Here is a 27858-nt window from a genome sequence, read left to right as displayed (position 1 = left end):
AAACCGTATTGCAGAAAGACCTTAGAGCCAGGCTTTGACCACCCTTGGGGCGGACACGGGAGATAATGAGAGCCAGCTGAAAGATAGAAAAAAGGGTATTTTGCCAAGTAAATAGATGGATAGCCCATTTTGTCACTGGACATAAGTCCATTGTTGCTGATATATACATAAATACACAGCAGTGACATTAATGTCCCCAACATTTAGTCGCAACATGTACGTACCAGTATATTTAGCAATTTTCAGGCAATATAGTAAGGCTGGCCATGCACAAAATCCATAGGGGTAGAGACGGAGTGTAAGTGGTTATATGGAGAAAGAAATCCTGTCATCCATCTAATTCAGGATAGGTTTCGTTTTAAACACCAGAAAGTTGATCCTGGCAAAAACATAAGCCATATCACACACTGCCAGGTAAAGGCAAAAAGTGAGGCAGAACAAATTATATACAGGTAGCCAAGAAGTATAGTTACCAGGGTATAGGATTTCGCCTCATTCCCAGTCATCTGGTTCAATCAAAAGACCGTTCTAGCAGGGGATTTGCTAGCGTTTTTTAACTCTTCTAGCGTAAGTGGTAATTCAAGACTCATTTTATCGTGTTCTGATAGTTGCGATTGCTGTTTGATGTAAAAAGTCAACAGAATAGCCCTGTGTAGTGGATTTATATAAATTTTTATAATAGTCACCTTCATGATTGCAGAGGGACTGGAGACAAGGTCGCCATTCAACGTTTTGATCGCTTGTATCGCTGTAGAGGAGCTATTAGTTTGGACCAAAAGGGAGAGGGCACGACCCACCCTCTCCCCCCTCGCCAAAATGTTGGCTTTGGAATATGCGTCTATTCTCTGCCTTCTTCAAGAGTGCCATTTTATATACCTGTTTATATACCTGTTGACTATCCAACCATACCTTCTGCCTATCTAGCGATGGATCCTCTATATACGCTCTCTCCGCCTGGGTAACATTGTTTCTTATTAAACTCTCCTGGTCTCGGGTTTCCCTCTTAATTGTCACAATTTGCTGTATTAATATACCTCTAATATAGGCCTTTAAGGAGTCCCAAACTATTCCAGATGCTGCTGAGCCCCTATTGTTTTGGAGGAATTCCCCAATCCTATCCACTAGATGACTAGATCTACCAATCAGTTCCAGCCAGCCTGGATTTACCCTCCACTCCCCAGGGCCCATTCTATCTCCCATGCTCAGGGTAATAGACAGGGGGGAATGATCTGAAATCCCCCTTACACCATACTCTATATCCTGTACCAGCCCCGATGCCTCCTTGTTCCCAAGGACCATATCTATTCTTGATAGTGTGGTGAGTATTAGAGAGGCAGGAGTACTGCATCTCCTGGGGGTGTCGCATTCGCCAAAGGTCACTCAGTCCTATTTCTGATAAGAACCCCTGCAATCGACCTGTTCTATTCCCATCCGGGCGAGGGAATCTATCCAGACTCCTATCCAGTGTTTCATTAAAATCCCCTAATATTACCCACGGGACACCTAATTTATCCAGGCTGAACGCAAATAATTTATACATAACCTCCAGCTTGAAAGGAGGAGGTATGTAGATATCAGCTAGAATATAGTGTTGCCTACCAATCAAGCAATACAGAAAGACAAACCTACCCTCCTCGTCAATAGAGGACTCCTTACATAGAAAATCCGTACCCCTCCTTACTAAGACACTCACTCCCCTAGAGTAGGAAGAATGGAAGTAATGGTAGTATGCCTGAAATTTCCGATTGTTTAGCTGCGAAGCTGTGTTTGGAGTTAGATGCGTCTCCTGTAAAAAAAAAAAAAAAAAAGCAGGCCAGGTCCACTTCCCTCTGTTTCTAACATAACCGCCGCTTTCTTATGTGGATCTCCCAGACCGCTCACATTCCATGAGATAATACTCGCTCTACTCATTGGCGTCAATAATTGTTAAACCAAAAATGATAAAGGGGCGAGAGGAAGAGGGCAACCCCCCTTCCCGAAGACACCCCCCCCCACCCCACGTCCACCATTCCCCCAATACATACAGCGCGTGTTCGAAGACCCATCCCCGCCCATCAGAGAATCCCCTCGGGGTCTCTATTGTGGCCACTTACTCACACCCATCCAAGAGTGCCCAACCTGGCCCCCCCCCCCCCCCCCCCCCAGTCCGGGAACAACACTGAACATCGCGGGCCCATTGTAGTCTCCAGTTAGTCCCCCCCCCCTCTGCCCCCAGAAGGGAAAAGGAGGAAAAGGGGGGAAAGAAGTGAGTGGGGAGGGGGGAGAGAGAGAAAAAAATATATAGAAAGGGAAAAAAACAACAACAAAAAAACCAAAACCACTCCCCCCCCCCCCCCCCCCCCCACACCAAGACCATCCGCCCAACCTAAAGGTGGAACACCCTACCACTCAAAAAGATCCTTGTATCATGCCCTACGCAACATTATGTACTTTAGAATTCACCCTAGGTTTGTCTCACATTTCATACTTAAATCTCTATAATCTATAAACATGTTTAACACTTAACTGACTGTGCCGTGCTATTGTCCACATCTCCCCACTCATACCTCATAATAAAAAACAAACATAAAAAGAAAAACGCCCCCCCCCCCCCCCACACCAAAACCGTTCCCCCCCCACCAAAACCATCCCCCTAGCCTAGAGGTGAAGCACCCCTGTCACTCAAAAAATACTTATAACATTCCCTACACAACATTGTATACTTTAAAATTCACCCTATATTTGTCTCGCATTTCATTCTGAGTCTCTATGATCCGTGAACTTATTTCACACTTAACTAATTGTGCCGTGCTATTATCCACATCTCCCCCCTCAAAAAAAAAAACACATAAATCATCTCGCTCTCTCCTGGAGGTAGACCGCTCGCCCCCCCCCCTCCCAAAGATGGAATAGCAGAGTTTAATGCCGAATAGCCAGTGCTTCTCCTATCGCCAATTGTCCCTTGCGACTTTGTTTGCCCTGCTGAATGGTGGTGTCCTTTCCTGCCGGGAGAAGTCGCATGGGCAAAACGCTCAAGTTTTGCTGCCGCCGAGGCCTGGTTTATTTTTTCCTTGGCTGTACGTGTTTTTTGGTTCCCCTCCCCATATGAGGCGTCCTCCATGGCTCTTTTGCTAAGCATGGTCAATGTCAGCACAACAGAAAATAAAAAAATAAAGTCTTTTCTCTTTTCTTTTTTTTTTTTATCAATGAGGTAGCAAAATGGCTGTAGTAATGTAGGAAGCTCCCACAACAGGAGAAGACACAGCTGCTTCAATAGGGAAAGAAGCCCAACGGCCAAGTAGTCCACCAGGGAGGAGGGGGGAAGTGCCGCAGCCACTACCTCGTTAGTTTGTTTGGCACAGTTCTTTACCTAGCCCCCTCTACAGCTATTACGGAAGTTTGGTCAGAAAAATATAATATGTAATATAATGTCCTTTACAAAGGCTCCATCCGACTGACCACTGGGGGGGGGGAGGCACACGTCCCACCAAGCAGAAAGTACTAATACATTTTATACCTTCCAAAGTTTAGCTGAGTCCATAGTCCCCAACCTTCACCTCTCCCTCTCCTCTCTCCCCACCAGATTACCGCTGCCCAAGCTGATGCTTTAGGCAATGCGCTCCACTGGTCCCAGCCGATGGCGGTGATAGGATCGTGCCTCCATCGTGGCTCAAACCGGATCCTCCATAATCACTGAACGTCAGCCCGAGTCCACGGGGAGAGACGACGAGCCCCTTCCCGCTTATCCTCGGACTCCTTCGGCTGGCTGTTCGAGATCTCGCGATAACCCGAGCCAGCAACGGGACCTCACTCAGATACGCTCGGGTGCTCTCGGCTTTCTCTGACGGGATGAATAGTGTTAGTTGCCTGTAGTCACCCCTGGGATCTCAGAGCTCAATACAGCGCGAGAGGCAGGAGATCAGCCGGGACGGAGAATGTCCACCCAGGCCACACAAACGGCATGCATTTTCCCGGTCACGGAGTGGGAGGAGGTAGCAGAGAGCCTGGGCACTCATCACACCCTCACTCACGTTCCTCCATTCCAGCCATGCCCCCTCCCTCGTGTCTACCCCCTGTGAATCCTTAATTCCACGGGTAGAAAAACATGATAAATACTAAAACAATCCAGGATCTAGTACAAAATGACAGCTTCAATATCCAAAGTATCTTATCGGACATTATCTGCTGAAAAAATTGCCACTACTATGCATACTTCACTATCGTTATTGGAACTATATAAAAATGAACAAATAACATATATAGCATCCATGCATATTGTCATGACACCTGTAAATTTGAACAGATCCAAAAAATGTGCTAATGAAATCCATATAATTGAATTAGAAATATGTAATTATATATCATAATTTCCATATAAATACAAGCACCAAAAGGAAAAGCCAGTGCTCACACCACTAGGCATATTATGCATACCCAAAAAAAGTGTGGCGCTTGAGTTGCAAAGAACCATAACACACGTGAATACCTTAAATATCAGTGAAAATTGACAAATCAATGAAATACATACATTAACACAAAAAAGAACAAATACTCTATCAAGTGAGTACTTGTCACACTCTTCAAAGTGTGAAATGTGAATCACGACTCCAAACGTGAAGTAAAAAGAGTGAAGTTCAGCCTTTGATGTGACGTTTAGAAGCATAGAGGGATGACACCACCACCGTAGTAAGGGAAGGAGGCTTACCAGATGACGTGGACACAAAGGGGCTTACGCCTCTCGAGTCATACAGGCCTGTAGATTATCAAAACCCAATGATCATGCGTCCTATATGTCGTCTCCCGCAAAACCTCAGACCATATAATAATCAGTGAAATTCATCATGTATTATTCAGTCATCCGACGGGAATAAGGAGCTCACGTATCATGAACCATGCAAATAAAGAACCAGCATAGCGCGATACCGTTTTGGCAGATAATTTATTAAATATAAATCGGAGAAACATCGATGTCTGTAAGGGGGTCTAACCGACGCGTTTCGACTAGTCGTCGTCTGGGGTGTCAGGTGACTGTGTAGTCGAAACGCGTCGGATGGACCCCTTACAGACATCGCTGTTTCTCTGATTATGCCAATTAACGATCTAATGAAATGTGAGTGTTAATTTTTATTTATTTTTAATAAATTATCTGCCAAAATGGTATCGCGCTATGCTGGTTCTTTGCATGGTTCATGATACCTGAGCTCCTTATTCCTGTCGGATGACTGAATATTACATGATGAATTTCGCTGGTGATTATATGGTCTGAGGTTTTGCGGGGGCCTACCTATAGGACACACGATCGTTAGGTTTTGAGTCCACGTCATCTGGTAAGCCTCCTTCCCTTACTACGGTGGTGGTGTCATCCCTTTATGCTGCTGAACTTCACTGTTTTTTTTACTTCACTTTTGGAGTCATGATTCACATTGCACACAGTGTGACAAGTACTCACCTGATAGACTTTATTTGTTCTTTTTTGTGTTAATTTATGCATTTCATTGATTTGTCCATTTTCACTGATATTTAAGGTATTCACGTGGGTTATGGTTCTTTGCAACTCAAGCGCCACACTTTTTTTTTTTGGTCTTCAGCAGTGTTGGCAGCTAGGTTGCTCATTTCTGTTCACAGCGCAGTATTTTCCACATATAAAAATGTTACGCATACCCAAAATTCCATGTAACAGGTTAATATCAAATCAATGTCCGAACAATAGCCCTTATGTGGAGGAGCACTGAAATAGTGCATGTAAAAAATGGAAAACAAAAAAGTTTTTACGTAGAACTGTAAAAACATAAAGAAGGACCCTGAGGAAATCAAGTAATAAAGTTATGCTATGTTTTTCATAAACAATAGTGCATGCACAATAAATGGAGAACTATAAATTAAAACACCTCAGAAATCTGAAGAGGAATATGGATAATAAGAGTACTCATAATGGATTCTCTACAATACATATCCCATATCACAGTATAGAAAGAATTGATTCATTCAATGTGAAATTGTGAGAAAAAAGAAAAAAAATCGCATGAATCACATTAATGGTATGCGATTGCAAAAACATTTTTGTAGCAAAATCGCATATCATAAAGATGTTAATCAATTTAAATTACTCATGAATCAATGAAGATATGTGTGTCAATATCGCATAAATCACTGTATCAATCTATGCGATTGCCAAAACATTTTCTAGCAAAATCGCATAGCATAGACGTTTTGTCAATTTAAATTACTTATGAATCAATGAAGGTATACATGTCAAAATCGCATGAATCACATTAATAGTATGCAATTGCAAAATCTCAGAACATTAAGATGTTTGTCAATTCAAATTACTTATGAATCAATGAAGATATACGTGTCAAAATCGCATTAATCACTTCAATATATGCGATTGCAAAAACGGTTTTCTAGCAAAATCGCATAACATAATGACATTTGTCAATTTAAATTACTTATGAATCAATGAAAGGTATACGTGTCAAAATCGCACGAATCACATTAATGGTATACGATTGCGAAAACTTTTTTCTAGCAAAATCGCTTAACATAAAGATGTTTATCAATTTAAATTACTAATAAATGAAGATATACATATCCAAATCGCATGAATCACATTAATTTGTCAATTTAAATAACTTATGAATCAATGAAGATGTAAGTGTCCAAATCACATGAAACACTGTATCAGTGTATGCAATTTCAAAATCGCATAGCTTTAAGATGTTTATCAATTTAAATTACTTATGAATCAATGAAGATATACTGTACGTATCAGAGTATATTTATTCATAGAAGTGAGAGATGTCCCACTCAAAGTTCAAGCCGGTGGGGCATCTAGTATTTAAATTAAAAATCCATCAGACTTCTTGTTTACACAGCATATTGAATTTATCTCTGTCTCTAGGTGGTTTAACAATTTTTTCTAAACCTTGAATGCTGAGACTGGACGTATCTCTGTAGACAATGTGTAGCAGGTTTTATACTAAGGTAAAGACTGGGGGACAATAATCCACCCAGAGACAGTGCTCTCCTTGACACTGTATGTATAACCTTCTCAAGAATTTGAGAATAAACATGATCGTTAGACAATACTGGTAAATATTTGGTAACTATATTTGCGACCTTATGGAACTCAGCGCTATATGAAGTAGAAAAAGTTGGAATGGAGTGAGATCTATTTGAATTTTTGTGTCTGTTCTGTTTGTAAATTAACAGATTAGCCCAGGATGTTTGGTTGCCAATGGACAAAGCCCTATTAATAGTTGACCTGGAATAACCCCTGGCTTCAAATCTAGCTGATATCTGTAGTGTCTCCTGTTCAAAGTCCACTTGTCTGGTACACTGGCCTACCTGAATGCTTTTAATGGTGTGGGATGAATGTCTGGAATCTGCAGATAAGAGTATTACCCGCTGTCAGTTTCCTGTATAGATTTGTGAAAATCTCGTGATTGTATCCTGTGAGCCTCACATCCAGAAATTCTATGTTTTTTTTTGGATCATGATGACCAGTACATTTTAAATTTAGATAGTTGTCATTCATATACTCTAACCATTGATCTAGACTGGTGTGAGGGTCAGAGACGATAAACAGGAAACCGTGTATGTGTGTGTATATAATGGAATATATTGTCTATCGGCAGTAAAAGACCGTCTCCTTTGGGGACTTTCAGGTCCAAAAATGTGGGACCTCTCCCACCATCCCATATACAAATTAGCCAAGGATGTTGAGAACTTCGCTCCCATAGAGGTCCCCACACTTCTGGAGATATAAGTCCCCGTCAAACATAAAAGTTGTCAAAAGGTATTCTAAGCGCATGATAATAAATTCTTGTATGGCTAGGAAAAATTTCCTGATCTTTTTAAGAAAAAAATACACTGCCTGCAAGCCCAGAGAATGTAGAATTGAGGAATACAAGTTGGAAACATCACATGTTATCCAACTATAGTCCCCATTCCAAACCAAACCATTAAGTCTGGGTTAAGAGTTGTTTAATATCTCATAGGTAGCCCAGCAATTTCGCCACTAATGGATGTAGCTGCTGATCTACCCACTGTCCCAATCTCTCATTTAAAGTGGTGTTGCCACCAAAAAATAAAAAGTTGTTTAAAATTCTTTAGAAAAAAAAAAATTGGGGAAAAAAAAGTTTTACTCACCTCTAAATACCTGTTGCTAGGGGGTTCCTCGTAGTCTGCCTTCTTCCTTGCCCAGGCTGGTGACATCACTTCCCCTCGCACCGCACAGTCACCTGGGACCTGTCACATGTCCCAGGTGACTGTACGGCGTATCACGGCACCCTTCTCCGCTCGCGCATGCGCAGTGGGTGCCTGGCTGTGAAACCACAGCCGGGTGCCCACAGTACGCATGACGGTGCCGCGAGCGGAGCGGGGAACGAGGGGGGGCTTCGTTCCCCTGCATCGCTGGACCCTGGGACAGGTAAGTGTCTGATTATTAAAGGTCAGTATATGTAGCTGCTGACTTTAAATTTTTTTTTTTTTTTTAGGGGGTACCCCACTTTAAGGAATCTATACCCGCTACAATTGGTCTACCTGTAAGAGGGGTTAACCCTTTGTGTGGTTTAGGAAGGTGATGATAAATGGGGATAACAGGAAACTTGGGTATAAACATCTTTCTCTCTTTGCGTAAATAAACCCATGGAAACAGCATGATCCAACAAAGAGGACAACTCAGCCCTAAAGAATTCAGTGGGGTCTCCTCTTAATTTGCGGTAAGTCAAGGGGTCAGATAGTTGTCTCACAACCTCTTCTCTATACATGGCTGCGCTCATGACAACCACCGAACCCCCCTTATCTGCATTTTTAATCACAATGCTATCATCCTTACACAGACTCTCAATAGACATTTTTTTCATCATGAGACAGATTGTCCACTGATTTATTTGAAATACTGCTTGCTAAAACAGTCAAATCCCTGGTACATGTCCATATCCTTGCCTCTCAAGTTCACTGGGTAAAAGTCAGATTTCATAAATGATACTGCACCACAATGGACATCATTATCGTCTATATTAGTGTCTGATTCAATAGCCAAATCAATAAGGTCCACAATGGCACACAAATCTTTAAACGATCGAGGGGAAGGGGGGGATAGACTCACCGACCACTTATCTACTGGCGGGGGAAGTGGTCAATTCCACTGATTAAAAATAATGTTTTTGCAGTGTTAAAGTCCTGGCTAATTTATTCACATTCAAGATTGTTCCAAACAAATTAAAATGATTGGTGGGGCAGAAGTTTAAACCCCTGGATAACACAGCATTGTCAGCGGAAGATAAAGATCTCACAAACAAATTGACCACATAAAAATTTTGGATTACATCCATCTCCACAGCTGGTAGCGACCCTCGCTTGTATTTTCTATGCCTTTGACCTCCCCCTCCTTGGTTTTCTTTCTTTTTTTTTTTTTTTTTTTACTTTTGTTGTAGCTCGTTTTGCCCAAGTTTAAAGGCAAGTCTTTATCTGTGTGTGTATGTCCAGCAACCGACCTCATGTCCGGGGATGAATTGGATCCAGTTAAAGCCATGGTGTCATAGGCTGGATCCCCTTAGGTGTCCGAGAAACTCACCCATTTTTGGAAGAAGATCTTTGTCGGCGACATGAACGAAAGGTGGGTTTCTTCCATACATACACCTTATCTGTGTCATAATCAATTTGGTCTTGAAGGCTTTTCACTTAGTAGCAATTAAACGTCTTTCCAATTTATCAAGCTTTCTATTGAGTTGACCATCAAGCTCCAAAAAAAAGGTTGATTTTGCTATTCTGTAAGCTCACTTTGGATTACAGCCATTTCACCTAGTACACGATCCAACTCCTTTTTCTTAGAATCGATCATTTTCATTAATTTAAAGGAGCATGTAGTAAGAGTGTTAGTCCATTCAAGTTTAGTTTCCTCATCAGGAAATTCAAATGTAGGGAATTTACTGATACAAAGGCCCTGAGGGGTTTGCTCCAATGTTAAGCATTCAGTAAGGGAATTAATGTCCCAGTAGGCTTTGATTTCAACCCTTCCAGCTTTCTAAAAGTCCTTTTTAAAATTAAATGCTGGTATCAACATTTTGCGATTAAATATTTTTTTGCCCTTTTTTCTCTGCTGTGTGGTACCTGTGTAAAGAATTACCTCAGAACGTGCTGCCACCATTTTCCTGTAGTTTTTTTTTTTTTTCTTGTAGAGCATGGCTGTCAGCCATTTTCTAGAGGTCCGGGTGTTTTTTTATACAAGAATGCCCGGCGGCCCGTTTCTTGTAGCCTCTATGCGTTTTTACCTCCATTGCTGTGTCAGTGTGGCAAACGAGGTGGGTCAGAAGCTGGCGCTTCTTCCCCAGGTATCCCTGTAATTGCAACCAGCTCACCTGCAAATAATGCAGTGCCTATGGATGCTTTGTCGGCGGCCCTGATAACGTTCGTTGCCAGGGTGGAGGCGGCATGTGGACTGTTCGTATAGTGAGGGTGAGTCCGGGTCCAGGCGCGACAAAGCTCTTGTTGGAGCACTTATCACAGCTGTGCGTGATACCCTGAAGACTCAGGAGCAAGCTGATCCTTCTGCTGATGTACCAGTTCCTTTTGGGTCCCGAAAGCCACCACGTTCACCTAAGGTGTTCCCGTATCTGACTTATTTTGACAAGTTCGTTTACAAGGAATGGGGTCGCCCGCAACTGACCTTTTCGTTTCCCAAATACATGGCGGTTACCCCATTGAGGAAAGCCTTCTCAAAAAATGGTCGGCTCCTCCGGTCGTGGACCCCCCCAGTATCCAGGTTAAATAAAGTAACCACGATTCCGGTTGAGGAGACTCCTGCATTCGAAGATTCCATGGACAGGAAGGCTGAGGCAGTGGCTCGTTCCTTGTTTACGGTGGTGGGGTCAGTCGTGCGACCTGTACTGGCATCCGCACTTGTCGCAGACGCTGACTGAGTGGGCAAAACGTTTGCACCACGAATTGGGACAGCAACAGGCTTCCCCTGTCTGCGTGGAACTAGCAGACCAACTAGTGCAAGGCTTTAAGTACATCTGTGACGCGGCTCTGGATAATCTCCCTCTGTTACCCAGGGCTTCAGTGTCAACTGTAGTGCTGAGGCGCCAAATATGGCTAAAATGCTGGTCTACTGACCAGGCAGCCAAAAACCCTGATGGATCTTCCCTTCCTTGGCGACCGGCTTTTTGGAGCCTCGGATGACATTTAAAATGCCACCGGTGGTCAGAGTACCCTACTCCCACAGGCCAGGAAGGCTAAGGAGCCACGCCGTAGGCAAGGGCCCTCTTTTTCCACTCACAAACTGCTTTTTCGTCCGCCCGGAGCTTCAACAAAACGTCCCCAGCCCGACAGGATACCCACGGGCGGTCAAAAACCTCCCTGGAACCGCAAGCCTGTGAATAAATGTGCTACCGCATGAAGGTTTGCCCCCACCCATGTCTCGGGTGGGGCGTCGCCTTCGGGAGTTTGCAGCCCGGTGGTCCTCCCGGTTATCCAACCAATGGGTCTGCAATCTGATTTCCACAGGCTACAAGATAGTTTCTCTCTTGGCCGCCAAACAGATTCTTCCCCTCCAGCATACCTGTATCCCCCGTTCGCCGGAAGGGGCCCTGTTTGAGCCGGTAAGGGATTTGCTGAATCGCGGTGTGATTGTACCGGTTCCGGACTCTGAGCGCTTCCAGGGATTCTACTCAAATCTGTGGTTCCCAAGAAGGAAGGGGTAAGTCCGATTTTGGACCTAAAAGCCCTCAATCACTTTGTGAAAGTGCAGAGGTTCAGAATGGAATCAGTTCAGTAATTGCTGCACTCCATCAAAGGGACTCCCTGGCATCCTTAGACATCCAGGATGCGTACCTGCACATACCCGTATGCCTTCGGCATCAAAAGTTTCTGCAATTTGCAGTCGGGGAAACCCACTACCAGTTTGTGGCTCTTCCTTTTGGCCTGGCATCAGCCCCCCGAGTCTTTACCAAGGTACTGGCTCCAGTTTTCGCATTGCTGCGACAATGTGGGATCGCGATCGTGGGATACCTAGACAATCTCCTGAGGGCATCTTCCGCCTCAGAATTAGGGGAGGATGTGGCGATCACCATGCAAACCCTGCAAGAATTTGGGTGGCTGTTGAACCTCAAAAAGTCGGTGATTTTGCAGACCCAACGTCTGGAGTACCTAGGCTTGCTATTGGACTCCAGGGAAGCGAGAGTGTTTCTCCCTTCAGACAAATTGCAGACTCTCAGATCCGCGGTAAAACTGCTGATGGAACCGCAAGTGGCCGTTGCTCCGCTTTTGCATGCGAGTACCGGGTCTCATGGTAGCCTACTTCGAGGCAGTACCTTATGCCCATTTCCACACCAGAGTCCTGCAGAAGGAGATTTTGACAAAATGGGACAAATTTCAGTTGTCCCTGGATCGACAGATCCAAGTGAGCCAGTCAGTCAGAGATTCACTGATGATTGTCTGGAAAATTGTTCCTTCCTCTGAAATGGATGGTGATCACAACGGACGCCAGTCTATCCGGCTGGGGTGGAGTGATGGGGTTTCAGTCGGCTCAGGGTCTCTGGTCGACGAAAGAATCCGAGTTGCCGATCAATCTGCTCGAATTTAGAACGATCAGGCTGTGCCCCTCCACATGGTTGATGAGACTGCAAGGGCGTCCGATCAGGATCCAGTCAGACAACGCCACAGCCGTGGCATACATAAATCACCAAGGGGGAACAAGCTCAGCCGCTGCACGGGAGGTCGCTCACATACTTCGGTGGGCAGAGCTACACGTACCGGCATCTGAGTCGACAGATGCTGGACCCAGGAGAATGGGCTTTGCAACCGGAGATATTCAGGTTGCTGTGCCTGAAGTGGGGCACACTAGAAGTGGATCTGCTGGCCTCCCATCTCAATCCGAGATCCGTGGGCCAACACGTCAGACGCATTGGTGGCTCTGTGGGATCAGTACCAGCTGATCTACGCCTTTCCTCCACTGAAATGGTTACCACATCTGCTTCGCAGAGTGGAAGCCGAAGGGATCCCAGTGATACTGGTTGCCCCAGATTGGCCTCAGCGTCCCTGGTATGCAGATCTGGTGCGTCTGGCGGCAGGCGCTCCCTGGCGACTGCCGCTGCGAGAGGACCTTCTGTCTCAAGGTCCAATTCTCCATCCCGCTCTACCATCGCTGGCTTTAACGGCATGGCTATTGAGAGCCAGGTGTTGAGGAACAGGGGTCTGTCGGACTCAGTGATTCCAACTATGTTGAGAGCACAGAAATGATCTTCTCGGAAGATATACCCTCGTACCTGGAAGGCCTACATTTCCATGCGTGGGGAGAGAGGATGGCATCCGTGCTCCTTTTCCATATCAAAGATTCTGTTTCTTCAATAAGTAGACCAGAGATTGGCATTAAGCACTATCAAAGGGCAAATTTCAGCCTTAGCTGTCTTTTTTCAACAACCCCTGGCATCGCACTCCCTAGTGAGTACCTTTGTTCAGGGGGTATGATATGTAGTCCCTCCGGTGCGTCCACCGTTACCACCATGGGATTTGAACCTGGTGTTGGCGGCTCTTAAAAAACACAGTTTGAAAATATCAGGGAGATTCCCCTGTTGACTCTTTCCCAGTAAGTGGTCTTTCTAGTGGCCAACACAGCGGCCAGGAGGGTTTCGGAACTGGTGGCCTTGTCCTGCAAGTCGCCCTATCTGGTTATCCACAGTGATAAGGTGGTGCGTCTGCAACCGTCTTTTCTACCGAAAGTGGTCTCGGCTTTTCATATCAATGAGGGCATTGTATTACCATTGCTGTGTCCTAAGCCGAAGCACCCTAAGGAGGTGGCCCTTCATGCTCTTGACGTGGTTAGGGCTCTGAAGGTGTATTTGTCTGCCACGGCTCCCTTTTGGAAGTCAGACTCGCTATTTGTTTCGGTGGCTGGTCCAAAGAAAGGCATGGCGGGCTTGGCCACCATTTCCAGGTGGATCAGACAGATTGTAGTACAAGCCTACACCTTGAAGGGGCAGGTGCCCTCCTTTCCGGTCTCCGCCCACTCCACAAGGGCAATCGGAACGTCTTGGGCCTTCCGACACCAAGCGTCAGTCGCTCAGGTGTGTAAGGAGGTGACCTGGTTGTCTGTCCATATGTTTACTAATTTCTACAAGGTAGACGTCAGTGCATCGGCTGATGCCTATTTTGGCCGCAGTTTTGCACGCACTGCTGTTTTTTTGTGGGTATAGTTTCACTAGTTCCCACTTGCCATGGTGGATGAAGTTTTTATGCTGTTTTTCCCACCCCTCGTTTGGCACTGCTTGGGGACGTCCCATCTGTTAGAGAGGAGCTGTGTCGGTCGGTGAATATAAGAGAAAATAGGATTTTTGTACTCACCGTAAAATCCTTTTCTCTGTAATTCAACGACCGACACAGCACCTGCCCCTCCTTTTATCTTTACGTTATACTGCTTGTTGACGTACTGATGCTGCTTTGCAGGGTAGGGGTTGTAGCCTGGGAGACCGCCCCCCTGGGCGGGACTAAGAGTTCTGAGTGTTGTATTACAATTCTGATGCGGGTAGTAAGATGGTGACTCCCCTGTTAGGGAGCACCGCTGGTTGTGGGTGAAGTTATGTTGCTGTTCCCACCCCTCATTATGACACTGCTTGGGGACGTCCCTACGGTCAAGATTACTGGAGTCCGTCAATGAACGTAAGAGAAAATAGTATTTTTGTACGCACCATAAAATCCTTTTCTCTGGAGTTCATTGACTGACACAGCACCCTCCCCTCCTATTGATTTAAGTTATACTGCTTGTTGACGTACTGAGCTGCAGGACGCAGGCTGAGGGGTTATTACCGGAGGGACCGCCCCCTGGTCGGAACTGTAAAGTTCTGTTGTTTTTTCACATGTATTATGTGTTCTGCCTAGTCCTCTCCTGAAGGTGGCGTAATAACCCTACGGTCAAGATTACTGGAGCTTTGGCCATCAATGAACTCCAGAGGAAAGGATTTTATGGTGAGTACAAAAATACTATTTTCTCTTATTTAAAAAAAAAATAAAGAAACCAAGCAGTGATTAAATACCACCAAAAGAAAGCTCTATTTGTGTGAAGAAAATAATAAAAAAAAATTGTTTGGTTACAGTGTAGCATGACCACGCAATTGTCATTCAAAGTGCAACAGTGCTGAAAAATGGCTTGGGCAGGAGGGGGTGTAAGTGCCTGGTGGGCAAGTGGTTAAAGCAGGGTTAGGTTATAAAAAATAAATAAATAGATATATAGATATATCTATATCTATATATCTATATCTATATCTATATCTATATATATATATATATATATATATATATATATATATATATATATATATATATATATATATATTCCCAAGCTTTAGGAGATTTCATCATCTGAAAACGTATGGTACAACTGCAAACCTACCAAGACATGGCCATCCACCTAAACTGACAGACCGGGCAAGGAGAGCATTAATCAAGAGAAGCAGCCAAGAGGCCCATGGTAACGGGGGAGCAGCAGAGATCCACAGCTCAGGTGGGAGAATCTGTCCACAGGACAACTTTTTGTCGTTCACTCCACAAATCTTGCTTTTATGGAAGAGTGGCAAGAAAGCCATAAGTGGTCCCATTTGCAGTTTGTAAGAAGCCATATGGGGGACACAGCAAAAGTGAAAGAAGGTGCTCTTCTTGAGCTGGGACAGGGAAGCTGGTCAGAGTTGATGGGAAGATGGATGGAGCCAAAAACAAGGCAATCTTAGAAGAAAACCTGTTGGAGTCTGCAAAAGACTATAGACGGGGGAGGGGAGGATTCACCTTGCAGCAGGACAACAACCCTAAACCTACAGCCAGAGCTACAATAATGGAATGGTTTAGATCAAATCCTATTCATGTGTTAGAATGGCCCAGTCAAAGTCCAGACCTAAATCCAATTGAGAATCTGTGGCAAGACTTGGTTTGCTGTCCAGATGCTCCCTATCCAATCTGACAAAGCTTGAGCTATTTCACAAAGAAGAATGGGCAAAAATATCACTCTCTGGATGTGCAAAGCTGGTTGAGGCCTATTCCAGAATTGCAGCTGTAATTTCAGCAAAAGGTTCTACATAGTATTGACTCGGGCTGAATAAAAATGCACGCCATACTTTTCACAAATTTGTAAAAATGTTTGCAAACCATTTATCATTTTTCTTCCACTTCACAATTAGTGGGACAAAAAAGTATTTACTCTCCCACTTAAAAAGATGAGACAAGCCTGTAATTGTCATCATAGGTATACCCCAACTATGGGAGACAAAATGTCATTGTCTGTGTTTTTTTTTTTTTTTTTTGTTAAAGAATTGATTTGCAAATCATGGTGGAAAATAAGTATATTGTCAATATCAAATGTTCATCTCAGTACTTTGTTATAGATCCTTTGTTGGCAATGACAGAGGTCAAACGTTTTCTGTAAGCCTTCACAAGGTTGTCGCACACTGTTTCTGGTATGTTGGCCCATTCCTCCATGCAGATATCCTCTAGAGCAGTGATGTTTTGGGGCTGTCACTGGGCAACACGGACTTTCAACTCCCTCAAAGGTTTTCTATGGGGTTGAGATCTGAAGACTGGCTAGGCCACTCCAGGACCTTGAAATGCTTCTTACGAAGCCACTCCTTCGTTGCCTGGGCGGTGTGTTTGAGATCATCGTCATGCTGAAAGACCCAGCCACGTTTCATCTTCAATGCCCTTGCTGATGGGAGGTGGTTTACACTCAAAAAATCATGATACGTGGCCCCATTCATTCTTTCATGTACATGGGTCAGTCATCCTGTTCCCTTTGCAGAGAAACTGCCCCAAAGCATGATGTTGCCACCCCCATGCTTCACAGTAGGTATGGCGTTCTTTGTTTGCAACTCGGCATTCTCCTCCAAACAAGTTTTTTTCTACCAAACCATTCTACTATGGTTTCATCTGACCATATGATATTCTCCCAATCCTCTTCTGGATTATCCAAATGCTCTCTAACAAACCTCAGATGGGCCCAGACATATACTGGCTTAAGCAGCGGGGACATGTCTGGCACTGCATGATCTGAGTCCCTGGCGGCCTAGTGTGTTACTGATGGTAGCCTTTGTTACGTTGGTCCCAGCTCTCTACAGGTCATTCACTAGGTCCCCCCATGTGGTTCTGGGATTTTTGCTCACTGTTCTTGTGATCATTTTGACCCCATGGGGTGAGATCTTGCGTGGAGCCCCAGATCGAGGGAGATTATCCGTGGTCTTGTATGCCTTCCATTTTCTAATTATTGCTCCCACAGTTGATTTCTTCACACCAAGCTGCTTGCCTATTGCAGATTCAGTCTTCCCAGCCTGGTGTAGGTCTACAATTTTGTTTCTGGTGTCCTTCGACAGCTCTTTGGTCTTCACCATAGTGGAGTTTGGAGTGTGACTGTTTGTGGGTGTGGACATGTGTATTTTATACTATACTGCCAAGTTCAAACAGGTGCCATTAATACAGGTAATGAGTGGAGGCCAGAGGAGCCTCTTAAAGAAGAAGATACAGGTCTGTGAGAGCCAGAAATCTTGCTTGTTTGTAGGTGGCCAAATACTTATTTTCCACCATAATTTGCAAATAAATTCTTTCAAAAATCAGACGTGGTTGTCTGGATTTTTTTCCACATTTTGTCTCTCCTAGTTGAGGTATACCTATTACAGGCCTCTCATCTTTTTAAGTTGGAGAACTTGCACAATTGGTGGCTGACTAAATACTTTGCCCCACTGTATGTGCCACTTTGTGTTGGTCTATCACATAAAATCCCAATAAAATACATTTTGTTTTTGGCTGTAACCTGGCAAAATGTGGAAAATTTCAAGGGGCATGAATACTTTTTCAAGGCACTGTATACTGTGCTCAGCAGAAATGAGTACACCCCTTTTGAAACTTAAAATTTTAATCAATATCTCAATAAACACTAGAATAATTACCAAAATTTTGACAAAACTGAGTGTTATAGAACATTTGTTTAGCTTAGTAAGGTTAAAGCGGAGTTCCACCCAGAAATTGAACTTCCGCTAATCTGATTCCTTCTTCTCCCCCTCCTCCTGTGCCACATTTGGCACTTTTCAGGGGGAGCGGATACCTGTCAAATCCAGGTTTCTTCTCCCACTACCCAATGTCCGGCTCCTCTTCCACACCCCTCCCCCAGCAGGGACCATTCAGGGTGCACAGCGTGACTCGTGCATGCACAGTAGGCTGTGAAGCCGCAAGACTTTACTTCCTGTTTTCCTTAGTAAGGATGCCTGCCCCCGGAGCCGAGGGATGGGTCGGCTACAGGTGCTGACATTGAAGGCTCCCTGGACAGTTAAGTGTCCTTATATTAAGTCGTAGCTGCTGACTTTAATTCATTTTTTCTCCCAGGCAGAACTTTGCTTTTAATAACTTGGATTACAAAATCTTCGGTTTTAATTAATGATTGATGTAAAAATGAATACCCCCCCCCCCCCCCCCACCAAAAAAAACACTCCCATCTAGTATTTTGTATGACTTCCATGATTTGTAAGGACAACATCAAGTCTTCTAGGCATGGGATGAACAAGTTGGCAACATTTTGCAACATCCATCTTGTTCCGTTCTTCAAGAACAACCTCTTTTAGAACCTGGATGGAGAGTGATGCTCAACATGTCTCTTCAACATTTCCCATACTACAGGGTTCATATCCGGAGACATACTTGGCCACTGAATCACTTTCAACCTGTTCTTCAGAAATGCAACAGTGGTTTTGGATCATGTCATATTGGAAAAGTGCATGACAACTAAGGGCACAGAGTGATGGTAGCAACTTATTTTTCAATCTGTGAATTCCTGATGCCATTAATGAAATGCAGTTCCCCGACACCAGCAGCACTCATGCAGCCCCATAGAAGGACCCTGTAACCACCATGTTTCACTGTAGGCAACATGTATTTTTCTTTGTACGGCTCACCTTGTGTAATGCTATTCAGTTTTGCAGCCACCAGTTCCAAAAACATTTATCTTGATCACGAGAGTCCCAGTAGTCTTCCTTTTCAGCATGGCAAGTTCTAGGCAGGCTTTTTTGTGCATGGGCTTTAGGAGAGGCTTCCTTCGTGGACGACACCCATGCATGCCATTCCTCTGCAGTGTACGCCATTATGTGTCCTGGGAATCCATCACCCCAGTTTGGCTTTCTACTTTTGAGGTTGAGCTATATTTTCCCACCTCTATATCATTTATGAATACATTAAACAGAATTGGTCCTAAGGATAGCGTACACACTATTTACCACTTTTCTATTCAGGTACTTGCCTTTTATGTTCGGTCAACAGGCCTTTATTTGTAAATTAAGCATTTGAGGAACTGTATCGAATGGCTTTCGTGAATTCCAGGACCACTGGCCTTCCCCTATCTCGATGGCATCTCACTTCCTCCTGAAATGTTAACAGATTTATTTGGCAAGAACGAACGTTCATAAATCCATGCTGATTACCATTAATGATAGTTTTCATTCAGTTTTTGTAGATTCTTGTATAATGTCCCTTATCCTCTCCAGTAGTTTACTTACTATTGATGCTAGACTGACTGGTCTGTAGTTCGCAGGTATATCTGTCCTTTTTTCAATATTGGTACCACGCTGGCTTTTCAACAATTAGCCAGTACTATTCCAGTTATTAAACTGTCAATAAAAATTGGGAATAACATTCTGGGTAAGTTATTTAAGGACTCTTGAGTGTAAGCCAGGGGTGCCCAACCAGTGGCCTGGGGGCCACATGTGGCCCGCAGAGCCCTCTGATGTGCCCCTCGACCTCCTGCTCTAAGATGGCAGGTTGGCAAGCCCAGATCACGGGTTGCCGACCAGCCATCCCAGAGCAGCAATTTTGTGATTGAAGCCACTGGTAGTGGAAGCAAGTGGCTGTGGAGCAGAGCCACAAAAGGCCAATGCTTCTTGTATAGTGCCCACTCCTGTCGCAGGCGGAGTGATACCAAATGCACTCTGCCTGGGACAGCAACAGCCAGCGATACCAGAATGGAAGACGGTTATTAAAGGTAAGTTTACTACTAAATTCACAGTATATATGGATATATCTGTTTTTCAGTGGTTACTGGGCTGCTTTCAAACTGATCCGTAGGTGCACTGCATAGCATCCGTAGGGTTACCTGCATTGAGCCGTAGACATCTGTTATTACCTGCAGGTTTGTTGCGCCTTCAGAAAGTGTGCCACACCTGCAGGATATAATGGAAGTTTATGGTAAAGTGCAGCTAACACGCAGAAACTTCACAGGTTCACTGCGCTGCACCCACGCTTTGGGCAAATAGCGGATTGGATCAGAGGGCCCATAGAGTAGAGTGGGCTGTGTCTGTGGACACGGACCTGTCATCCTCCTGCTCCGCTCATTGTGGCCCACGACCAGTTACCAATTCACTTAAGTGGCCCTCGCTCTTCAAAAGGTTGGGCACCCCTGGTGTAAGCCATCTGTTTTAGGTGATTTATTGCATTGGCATAAGTTGTCAATTTATAGATATTTTTAACACAGCTTGGACATACTTTGAGTTACACCCCAAAACATGTTCTGCTGCTACTCCTGAGTATGGCAATATTAAATGTGTAAGACCTTTTCAATGTCTGTACTGATTATATATTCAACATTGCAACCCGTGTAACACAATTCAGCTTAAGCTGTATAGAAAACAATGTACTGTTCCTAAAGGCCAAATTGGCCTAACCTAATAGTACGTGACAGCCCCCATACCACTATGCAATGTTCATTTTCCGTGAAGTACATGTTATACAAATTAACAAAACATTACCTGTGGTTCTAATAGGGTAATTGTCCGCAGAGGATGGGTGGGACTGGTGTCTTGCCAGTGGAAGATAAGATGAGCTAGTACTGGTGCAAACAGGCAAATGATTTCCCCAGGCAGACAGCAGGAACGTGGTCCATTAAACAGATCTCCGTCAGTGCAGGCAAAGACATGGTCAGCAAATAGCCAAAGTATTCATCCAGGCAGCAGTTGGAAACACGATCCATAAACAGACTAGGGATGGAGCAGGCAGAGACTTGGTCAACAAATGCGCAAAGGATTGGTTCATGCGGGAACATCAGGCCTAGGGCCTCTGTCAAGTAAGACCCGTGCATAGGCCATGTTGGGAGGGACAGTGATAACAGGTGTCTATTCTTATTCTACCATCTCCACCTTTTTTGGGGTTTCTTCCGCCTGTTTCTGTGGAAGTGAGAATATCTGGGAAATGTCTTTCCACTGCACCAGAGCAAACATTTTTTGGTGGGGAGAATTTGTATTGGTAGGCAGAACGATTGTACTGGTCGTTAATTACATGGAATAAATCGATGAAAAAAAAAAACTGCTGTAAAATTTCAGTGTCTGCTTGAATGCCTGGCTGCGCAGTAAATGGATACTAGCTGCTGCTGAGTTAGAGGAAAGCCAAGTAGGATCTCCATCTCTATTGAGGCGACAATGTCGCCTCTCACAGAATGATCAGCTCTCAAGAGGGAGCTCCACGCCAAATTTTAAATAAAAAAAACGGCATGGGTTCCCCCTCTGGGAGCATACCAGGCCCTCAGGTCTGGTATGGATTTTAAGAGGAAGCCCCCCCCTACACCAAAAAAACAGTGTGGGGGGATCCCCAAAATCCATACCAGACCCTTATCCGAGTACGCAGCCTGGCCGGTCAGGAAAGGGGGTGGGGACGAGCGAGCGCCCCCCTCCTGAACCGTACCAGGCCGCATGCCCTCAACATAGGGGGGGTTGGTGCTTTGGGGAAAGGGAGCGCCCTGCGGCCTCCCCACCCCAAAGCACCTTGTCCCCATGTTGATGGTCGTTGGTTGTTGTGGTCTGCCGGCGGGGGGGCTTATCGGAATCCCATTCACCTGGGGAAGAAAGTGTCAATAAAAAAACACAACACAGGTTTTTAAAGTCATTTATTAATCAGCTCGGGGGTCTTCTTCTGACGTTGGGGGTCTTCTTCTGACGTCGGGGGTCTTCTTCTGACGTCGGGGGTCTTCTTCTGACGTCGGGGGTCTTCTTCTGACGTCGGGGGTCTTCTTCTGACGTCGGGGGTCTTCTTCTGACGTCGGGGGTCTTCTTCTGACGTCGGGGGTCTTCTGACTTATCTGCTCTGTTCGGCCTCTTCTCCCGCTGTCCAGCCTCTTCTCCCATTCTCCATCCTCTTCTCCCACTCTTCGGCCTCTTCTCCCGCTCTCCGGCGTCGTCTCCCAGGCTCCTCTGCTGTCTTTTTGCAGCTCTTTTACTAGCGGAGGAGCCTCCGTCCTTCTTCCCTCTTCTCTCTTCTTTCTTCTTCCGATATTGACACGCCGCTCTCTCCCGCTGTAATGGCTTGTGCGACGTGCGCGGTGACTTGTATAGATGTTGAGCGTGGTCACCGGGTGATGTCACAAGGTGACTCTGCCCCTTTATGACGTCAAGTCCAGGGGCATGCTGGGACTTTGACGTCATAAAGGGGCATGGTCACCATGTGACATCACCCGGTGACCACGCCCCATACCTATATAAGTCGCCGCGCACGTCTCACAAGCCATTACAGAGGAAGAGAGCAGCGTGTCAACGTCGGAAGAAGAAAGGAGGAGGAAGGACAGACAGAGGAGACCAGGCTCCTCCGCTAGTAAAAGAGCTGTAAGGAGAGGCCGGACAGCGGGAAAAGTCGAAAGAAGACCCCCGGAGCTGATTACTTTAAAGACCTGTGTTGTGTGTATTTTTTTTATTTTTTTTTTGACACTTTATTTCACCAGGTGAATGGGTACCCCTTACTCATTCACATTGGGTGGGGGGCCCCCTTATTAAAGACCCCGACAACCAACGGCCAGGGTTGTCGGGAAGAGGCCCTTGTCCTTATCAACCTGGGAACAAGGTGCTTTGGGGTGGGGGGCCCCCCTTCCCCAAAGCACCAACCCCCCCATTTTTTATTTAAAATTTCCCCCTTGAGAGATCATTCTCTGATTGGCCATGGCCAAAGTCGCCTGGCCTGGGGTGACTTCAAGTCGTGTTGAAGTCACTCTGTCGCGCTGTGTTTCATACTCAAGTTGTGTCAAAGTTGCCTCCAAAAGTCGCGCTGGAAGTTCTGTTGCCCCTGTGTGAACCGGCAGTAACTGATATGCAAGTGCTTATGGTAGTTTGGGCCTTAACTCTTTGTGGTTGTGTATATATTATAAAATTATTTTTGTTTCTACATTTTTATAATTGCGTTAATCCTCTTCTTTTTAGTAAAGTCTTTTTTTTTTTTTTTTCATCACCTGGAAATGGACCAGAGGTTATTCCATGGCGTTATTAAACACAGATTTTGACCTTTGCTGTGTTAAACAGTCTCAATTCTCTACATTTGTTAAAGGGTTAATTTAAATTGTACCTCTGTGGGGCCCACCTTGAGCTGTAGCATCTGTACCTATCCTTTTGGTTAAGAAGCCTTTACCATCTGCAGAGAGAAGCACCTGTGTAACATCTGTATTTCTAATCTCCCCAGCCTCTGTTGCTTAGGCTTGTTACTGCTTCAGAATTCAGAACTAGTCTATTCTATGGACATGTTATTCAATGTTGGAGAATGCACTGTTCTTCGCAGATTTACATCTGTGCCATACATTTTCTATTTCTTAGTTGCTTTCCGCATTCTCTTGTTTTCATAATGTAGTTTATGCCACAATACTGATGCACCTGAAGTTGAACCTTTCCTGTGTATTAATAGTAAAATCACTTATAATCCTTGATCACAGGTGATCTCCATTTAAAGTGGTTGTAAACCCTTACAAACCACTTTGACCTACAGATAAGCCTAGATTAAGGCTTACCTGTAGGTCCAAGAAATATCTCCTAAACCTATACAGTTTAGGAGATATTTGCCCGAAGGCGGGGCATCGTCAATGACGGCAATGCCGCGAGTCTCGGCTCCCGTGCGCATGTGCGGGAGTGACGTCATCGCTGCTCTGGCTAATCACAGCGCCGGAGCAGCGAGACCCACGGAGACCCACCAAGAAGATGGACCCTCGGAACTACAGGGGACAGCAGTGACTTTGCTGGCTCCTGTGTCAGGTAAGTGACACATAATGGACTACTATGCGATGCATAGTAGTCCATTATGCTTTGCCTTTACAGGGAATGAAAGAGGAAGTAAACTCATCAGGGTTTACTTCCTCTTTAAGTAACAATGCAACTTTGGAAAAGACTGCAATTGTAAAGCGATCAGATCGTACTAAGGATCGTACTAATTGACAGGCGGTGAGGAAGCAATGCGATGCCTATGTTAACCCAATTTTTGCAAACACGCAACTGTGTAAATGCTTGGCAGCTGGGCTGTTTGCGGTGCTTCCCCATTTGCTTGACTGTGTAGCATTCGCCGGGCTTGCCTCCTGCTGATCGCTACATCACAAACTTCTCCATCTGTTGCCTATTGTGGCTTAGGGGGGTTGGTGGGTTTCCTTTTTGGCAGGCGGGAAAAACACAGCTCAATCATCCATTATTGCTCTCCCCCCCCCCCCCCCCCGTAACTACATACATAAACAAAGCCTTATTAATTTTTAAAGAATATCCATAAGCAGCAAATATTGAATACTGTTAAATTATTGCAATTGCTAATCTTTTACGTTTTTTATTTTAGATGGCTTTAACTGAGGCAGATGGTTTCCAGGCAGACACTGAAGATGAAGATGAAGACGATGATGACTGTGTGATTCTAGAGGAACAGCAAAAAAATAGGTGGATATTTCATTTTCTCCTATATGAAAGATACTGGTATTTTGCTTTCCAAGTAACATTTTTCTAATTGATTAACCACTTAAGCCCCGGACCAATTGTCAGCCTAAGGACCAGAGGTCTTTTTACAATGTCGCACTGCTTTAACTGGTAATTGTGCGGTCATGCAATGTTGTACCCAAACGAAATTTGCGTCCTTTTCTTCCCACAAATAGAGCTTTCTATTGATGGTATTTGATTGCTTCTGGGATTTTTTTTTTTTTTTACGATATAAAAAGAAAGACAAAATTTTTTCTAAATTTTAATTTTTCTACTTTTTGTTGTAAGAAAAATCGAATAAACAAAATGCAAAATGTCTTCAGCCACATGTCTTTAGTAAAAAAAATGTCAATAAACGTATATTGGTTTGCGCAAAAGTTATAGCGTCTACAAACTAGAGTACATTTTCTGGAATTTACACAGCTTTTAATTTATGAATGCCTATCATTTCTTGAGGTGCTAAAATTGAGCCCATTGAATATTTTTTTTTTTTTTGTCCCAAGTGATTGTGAATAATGACACACAAAAAAAAAAGTTTACAAAAAGTTGTCACTAAATTATATATTGCTCACACATGCCATAGTTATATGTGAAATTGCGCCCCAAAATATATTCTGTTGCTTCTTCTGAGTACGGGGATACCAGGTATGTGGGACTTTTTGGGAGCCTAGCCGCGTACGGCACCCCGAAAACCAATCACTACCTTCAGGATTTCTAAGGGTGCAAATTTTTGATTTCACGCCTATCATAGTTTCGAAGGCCATAAAATGCCAAAATAGCACAAAACTCCCCCAAATGACCCCATTTTGGAAAGTAGACACCCCAAGCTATTTACTGAGAGGCATGTTGAGTCCATGGAATATTTTATATTTTTCCACAAGTTGTGGGAATATTGCAAACTTTTTTTTTTTGCAAAAAGTTTTCACTAAATGATATATTGCTCACACGTTATGGGCATATGTGAAATTACACCCCAAAATAAATTCTGCTGCTTCTCCCGAGTACGGGAATACCACATGCGGGGGACTTTTTGGGAGCCTAGCCGCGTACGGGACCCTGAAAACCAAACACTGCCTTCAGGATTTAAATATAAAACGCTACCAAAAAAAACAGTTAGCGATTGCAGGGATCAGGCCTGACTCTGCAAACGCTGCAGTTATGCGTTTAGTGTTTTGTAAGTGACAGTGATCGATCGATACTGCACTTGGATGGGCTGGGCGGAGGGGCAAAACGCAGGAGCTAGCAGGTATCTGGGCTGATCCCGCTAACAATGCGTTTTTTTGGAACCCTAAACTGCTGGGGACGCTAGTATAGATCTGATCAAATATTGGTCTGTTCAGATACTATACCACTACGTGAGGTGTATGCTTTGCCCGTGGGTGTTAGCGGTACTGGCACTAACCTAGCGCTGCCTGGGGCGACGCAGACCCTATCTGACCCTAAAACCTAATTGATATCACCCACCGGGTGATCAGGGGGGTTAAACCTTTATTGGGTAATGGTAGGTGCCCTGATGCTATAAAAAGCAAACTAACCAGAGTCACCCGTAACACTTATACGGTGATCACTGGTTAGAGTTAACTAGGGGCAATCGGGGTTAAAACCTTTATTAGGCAGTATATGGGGGTCCCTGATGTTATATAAAAACCTGACGGGGAACCTAAATAACTGGCTAACCAGCGTCACCAGTGACACTTATACGGTGATTGCTGGTGAAAGGGTTAACTCTAGGGGCAATCAGGGGGTTAAAATCTTTATTAGGTAGTATATGGGGGTACCTAACGCTATAAAAACCTGGCGGTGAACCTAAAAAATAACTATCTACCTAGCGGCACCAGTGACACTAATGCAGCGATCAGAAAAACTATTGCTTGGTGACACTGGCAAAAGTGGGTGAAAGGGTTAACTCTAGGGGCAATCAGGGGGTTAAACCTTTATTGGGGGGTAGGGGGCTACCCTGGACCTAACACTAACTGCCCTGACACTTTTTACTGTCACAACTGACACTAAACGCAGTGATCAGTAAATAAATGATCACTGCAATCAGTGACACTATGACTGGGGGGGGGGGGGGGGGGGATCGGTGGGTGATTTGTGTGCCTATGTGTACCTACGTGTCAGTGGAGTGATTGGTTCGCACTTACTATGTCCTCTCCTCGCAGTCCAGTCAAAAAGACCGCCCCGAGGAGAGGGCCATCACTTCCTCCTGCCTGTGTTTACACTACACAGGCAGGGGAAGCGTCTCATTCGCCAGGAGCGATCAAGAGGGGATGGCTAAAGCTAAATGAACCACCGCAGCCAGCGGGAGGGGGTCCGATCGGACCCCCCACCCGCTGGAAGGCAAGTGCGTACGGGTACGTGCTTGTGCCCATACATGCCATTCTGCCGACGTATAATTACATGTGGCGGTCCTAAAGTGGTTAAAATATATTACCATACATGCAAGCTCAAAGGCACCTTCTTTTAATATTTTGTACTACGTTCTAAGTAGTTTACCCTCTAACAAGCGTTTGGGGGGGGGGGGGGTCCAATAGAATAGACCATGCAATGCAGGCCATGCAATCTTATTTTATATATATATATATATATATATATATATATATATATATATATATATATATATATATATATATATATATATATATATACTGAGATTAGATAGAATTGTACAGAAATGTAAAGATGTATGGGCATCTAAATCATTCATTAACCCCTTTGCGCCTCCCGGCCCTTTAAGAGGTTTCAGGTGCCAGGATGGGGTTCATGGTCATGTGACCGGCGTGATTGGCTGTCAAGGCAATCACCTGATCGGAAAGCTCCCAATTGTAGGAAGCCAAAGCTTCAGGGGGGCTGCTTTCCCCTGGAGCCAACTAGAACTGGCTGCTGGACTGCTTGACTCTATCGACAGAACCCTCAAGTTATGGATCTCTCTCTCTATGGATCAAATCTGTCAGAAGAGCTTGATTACTGAGCTGCCATCTCCAGCTGAGGATATTGACTGTTCCAGTTAGGCCAGCCATACATGGTGCAAATTTCTTTCCTGCAACCATGGGTTGCAGGAAAGAAGTTTGCATGATTCCCCCATCAACACAAGTTGGCAGGCTGGTTGTACCCAGTCTAAACCAGGCGAGATTTGAACAGTATAGTAATAATAGGGGCGCTAAAA

General features: G+C 44.6%; 1 protein-coding gene across 4 annotated transcripts in view; it reads left to right on the top strand.

Moving 5' to 3' along the window:
• The window catches only part of CHAF1A (chromatin assembly factor 1 subunit A), a 623099-nt gene that overhangs the window by 574938 nt on the left and 20303 nt on the right, over window positions 1-27858 (top strand). For all 4 annotated transcript variants that reach the window (XM_077475776.1, XM_077475775.1, XM_077475778.1 and 1 more), the window contains one exon: window positions 24559-24656. In XM_077475776.1, coding sequence (XP_077331902.1) covers window positions 24559-24656 — 98 coding nt within the window. The remainder of the gene's footprint in view (window positions 1-24558; window positions 24657-27858) is intronic.

The sequence above is a fragment of the Lithobates pipiens genome, unplaced genomic scaffold (genome assembly GCF_037356315.1).
Source record: "Lithobates pipiens isolate NorthernLeopardFrog02 unplaced genomic scaffold, aLitPip1_a1.2 Scaffold_13, whole genome shotgun sequence".
In the NCBI taxonomy this organism is placed as follows: domain Eukaryota; kingdom Metazoa; phylum Chordata; class Amphibia; order Anura; family Ranidae; genus Lithobates; species Lithobates pipiens.
This window is presented reverse-complemented; position numbering and strand designations above follow the sequence as displayed.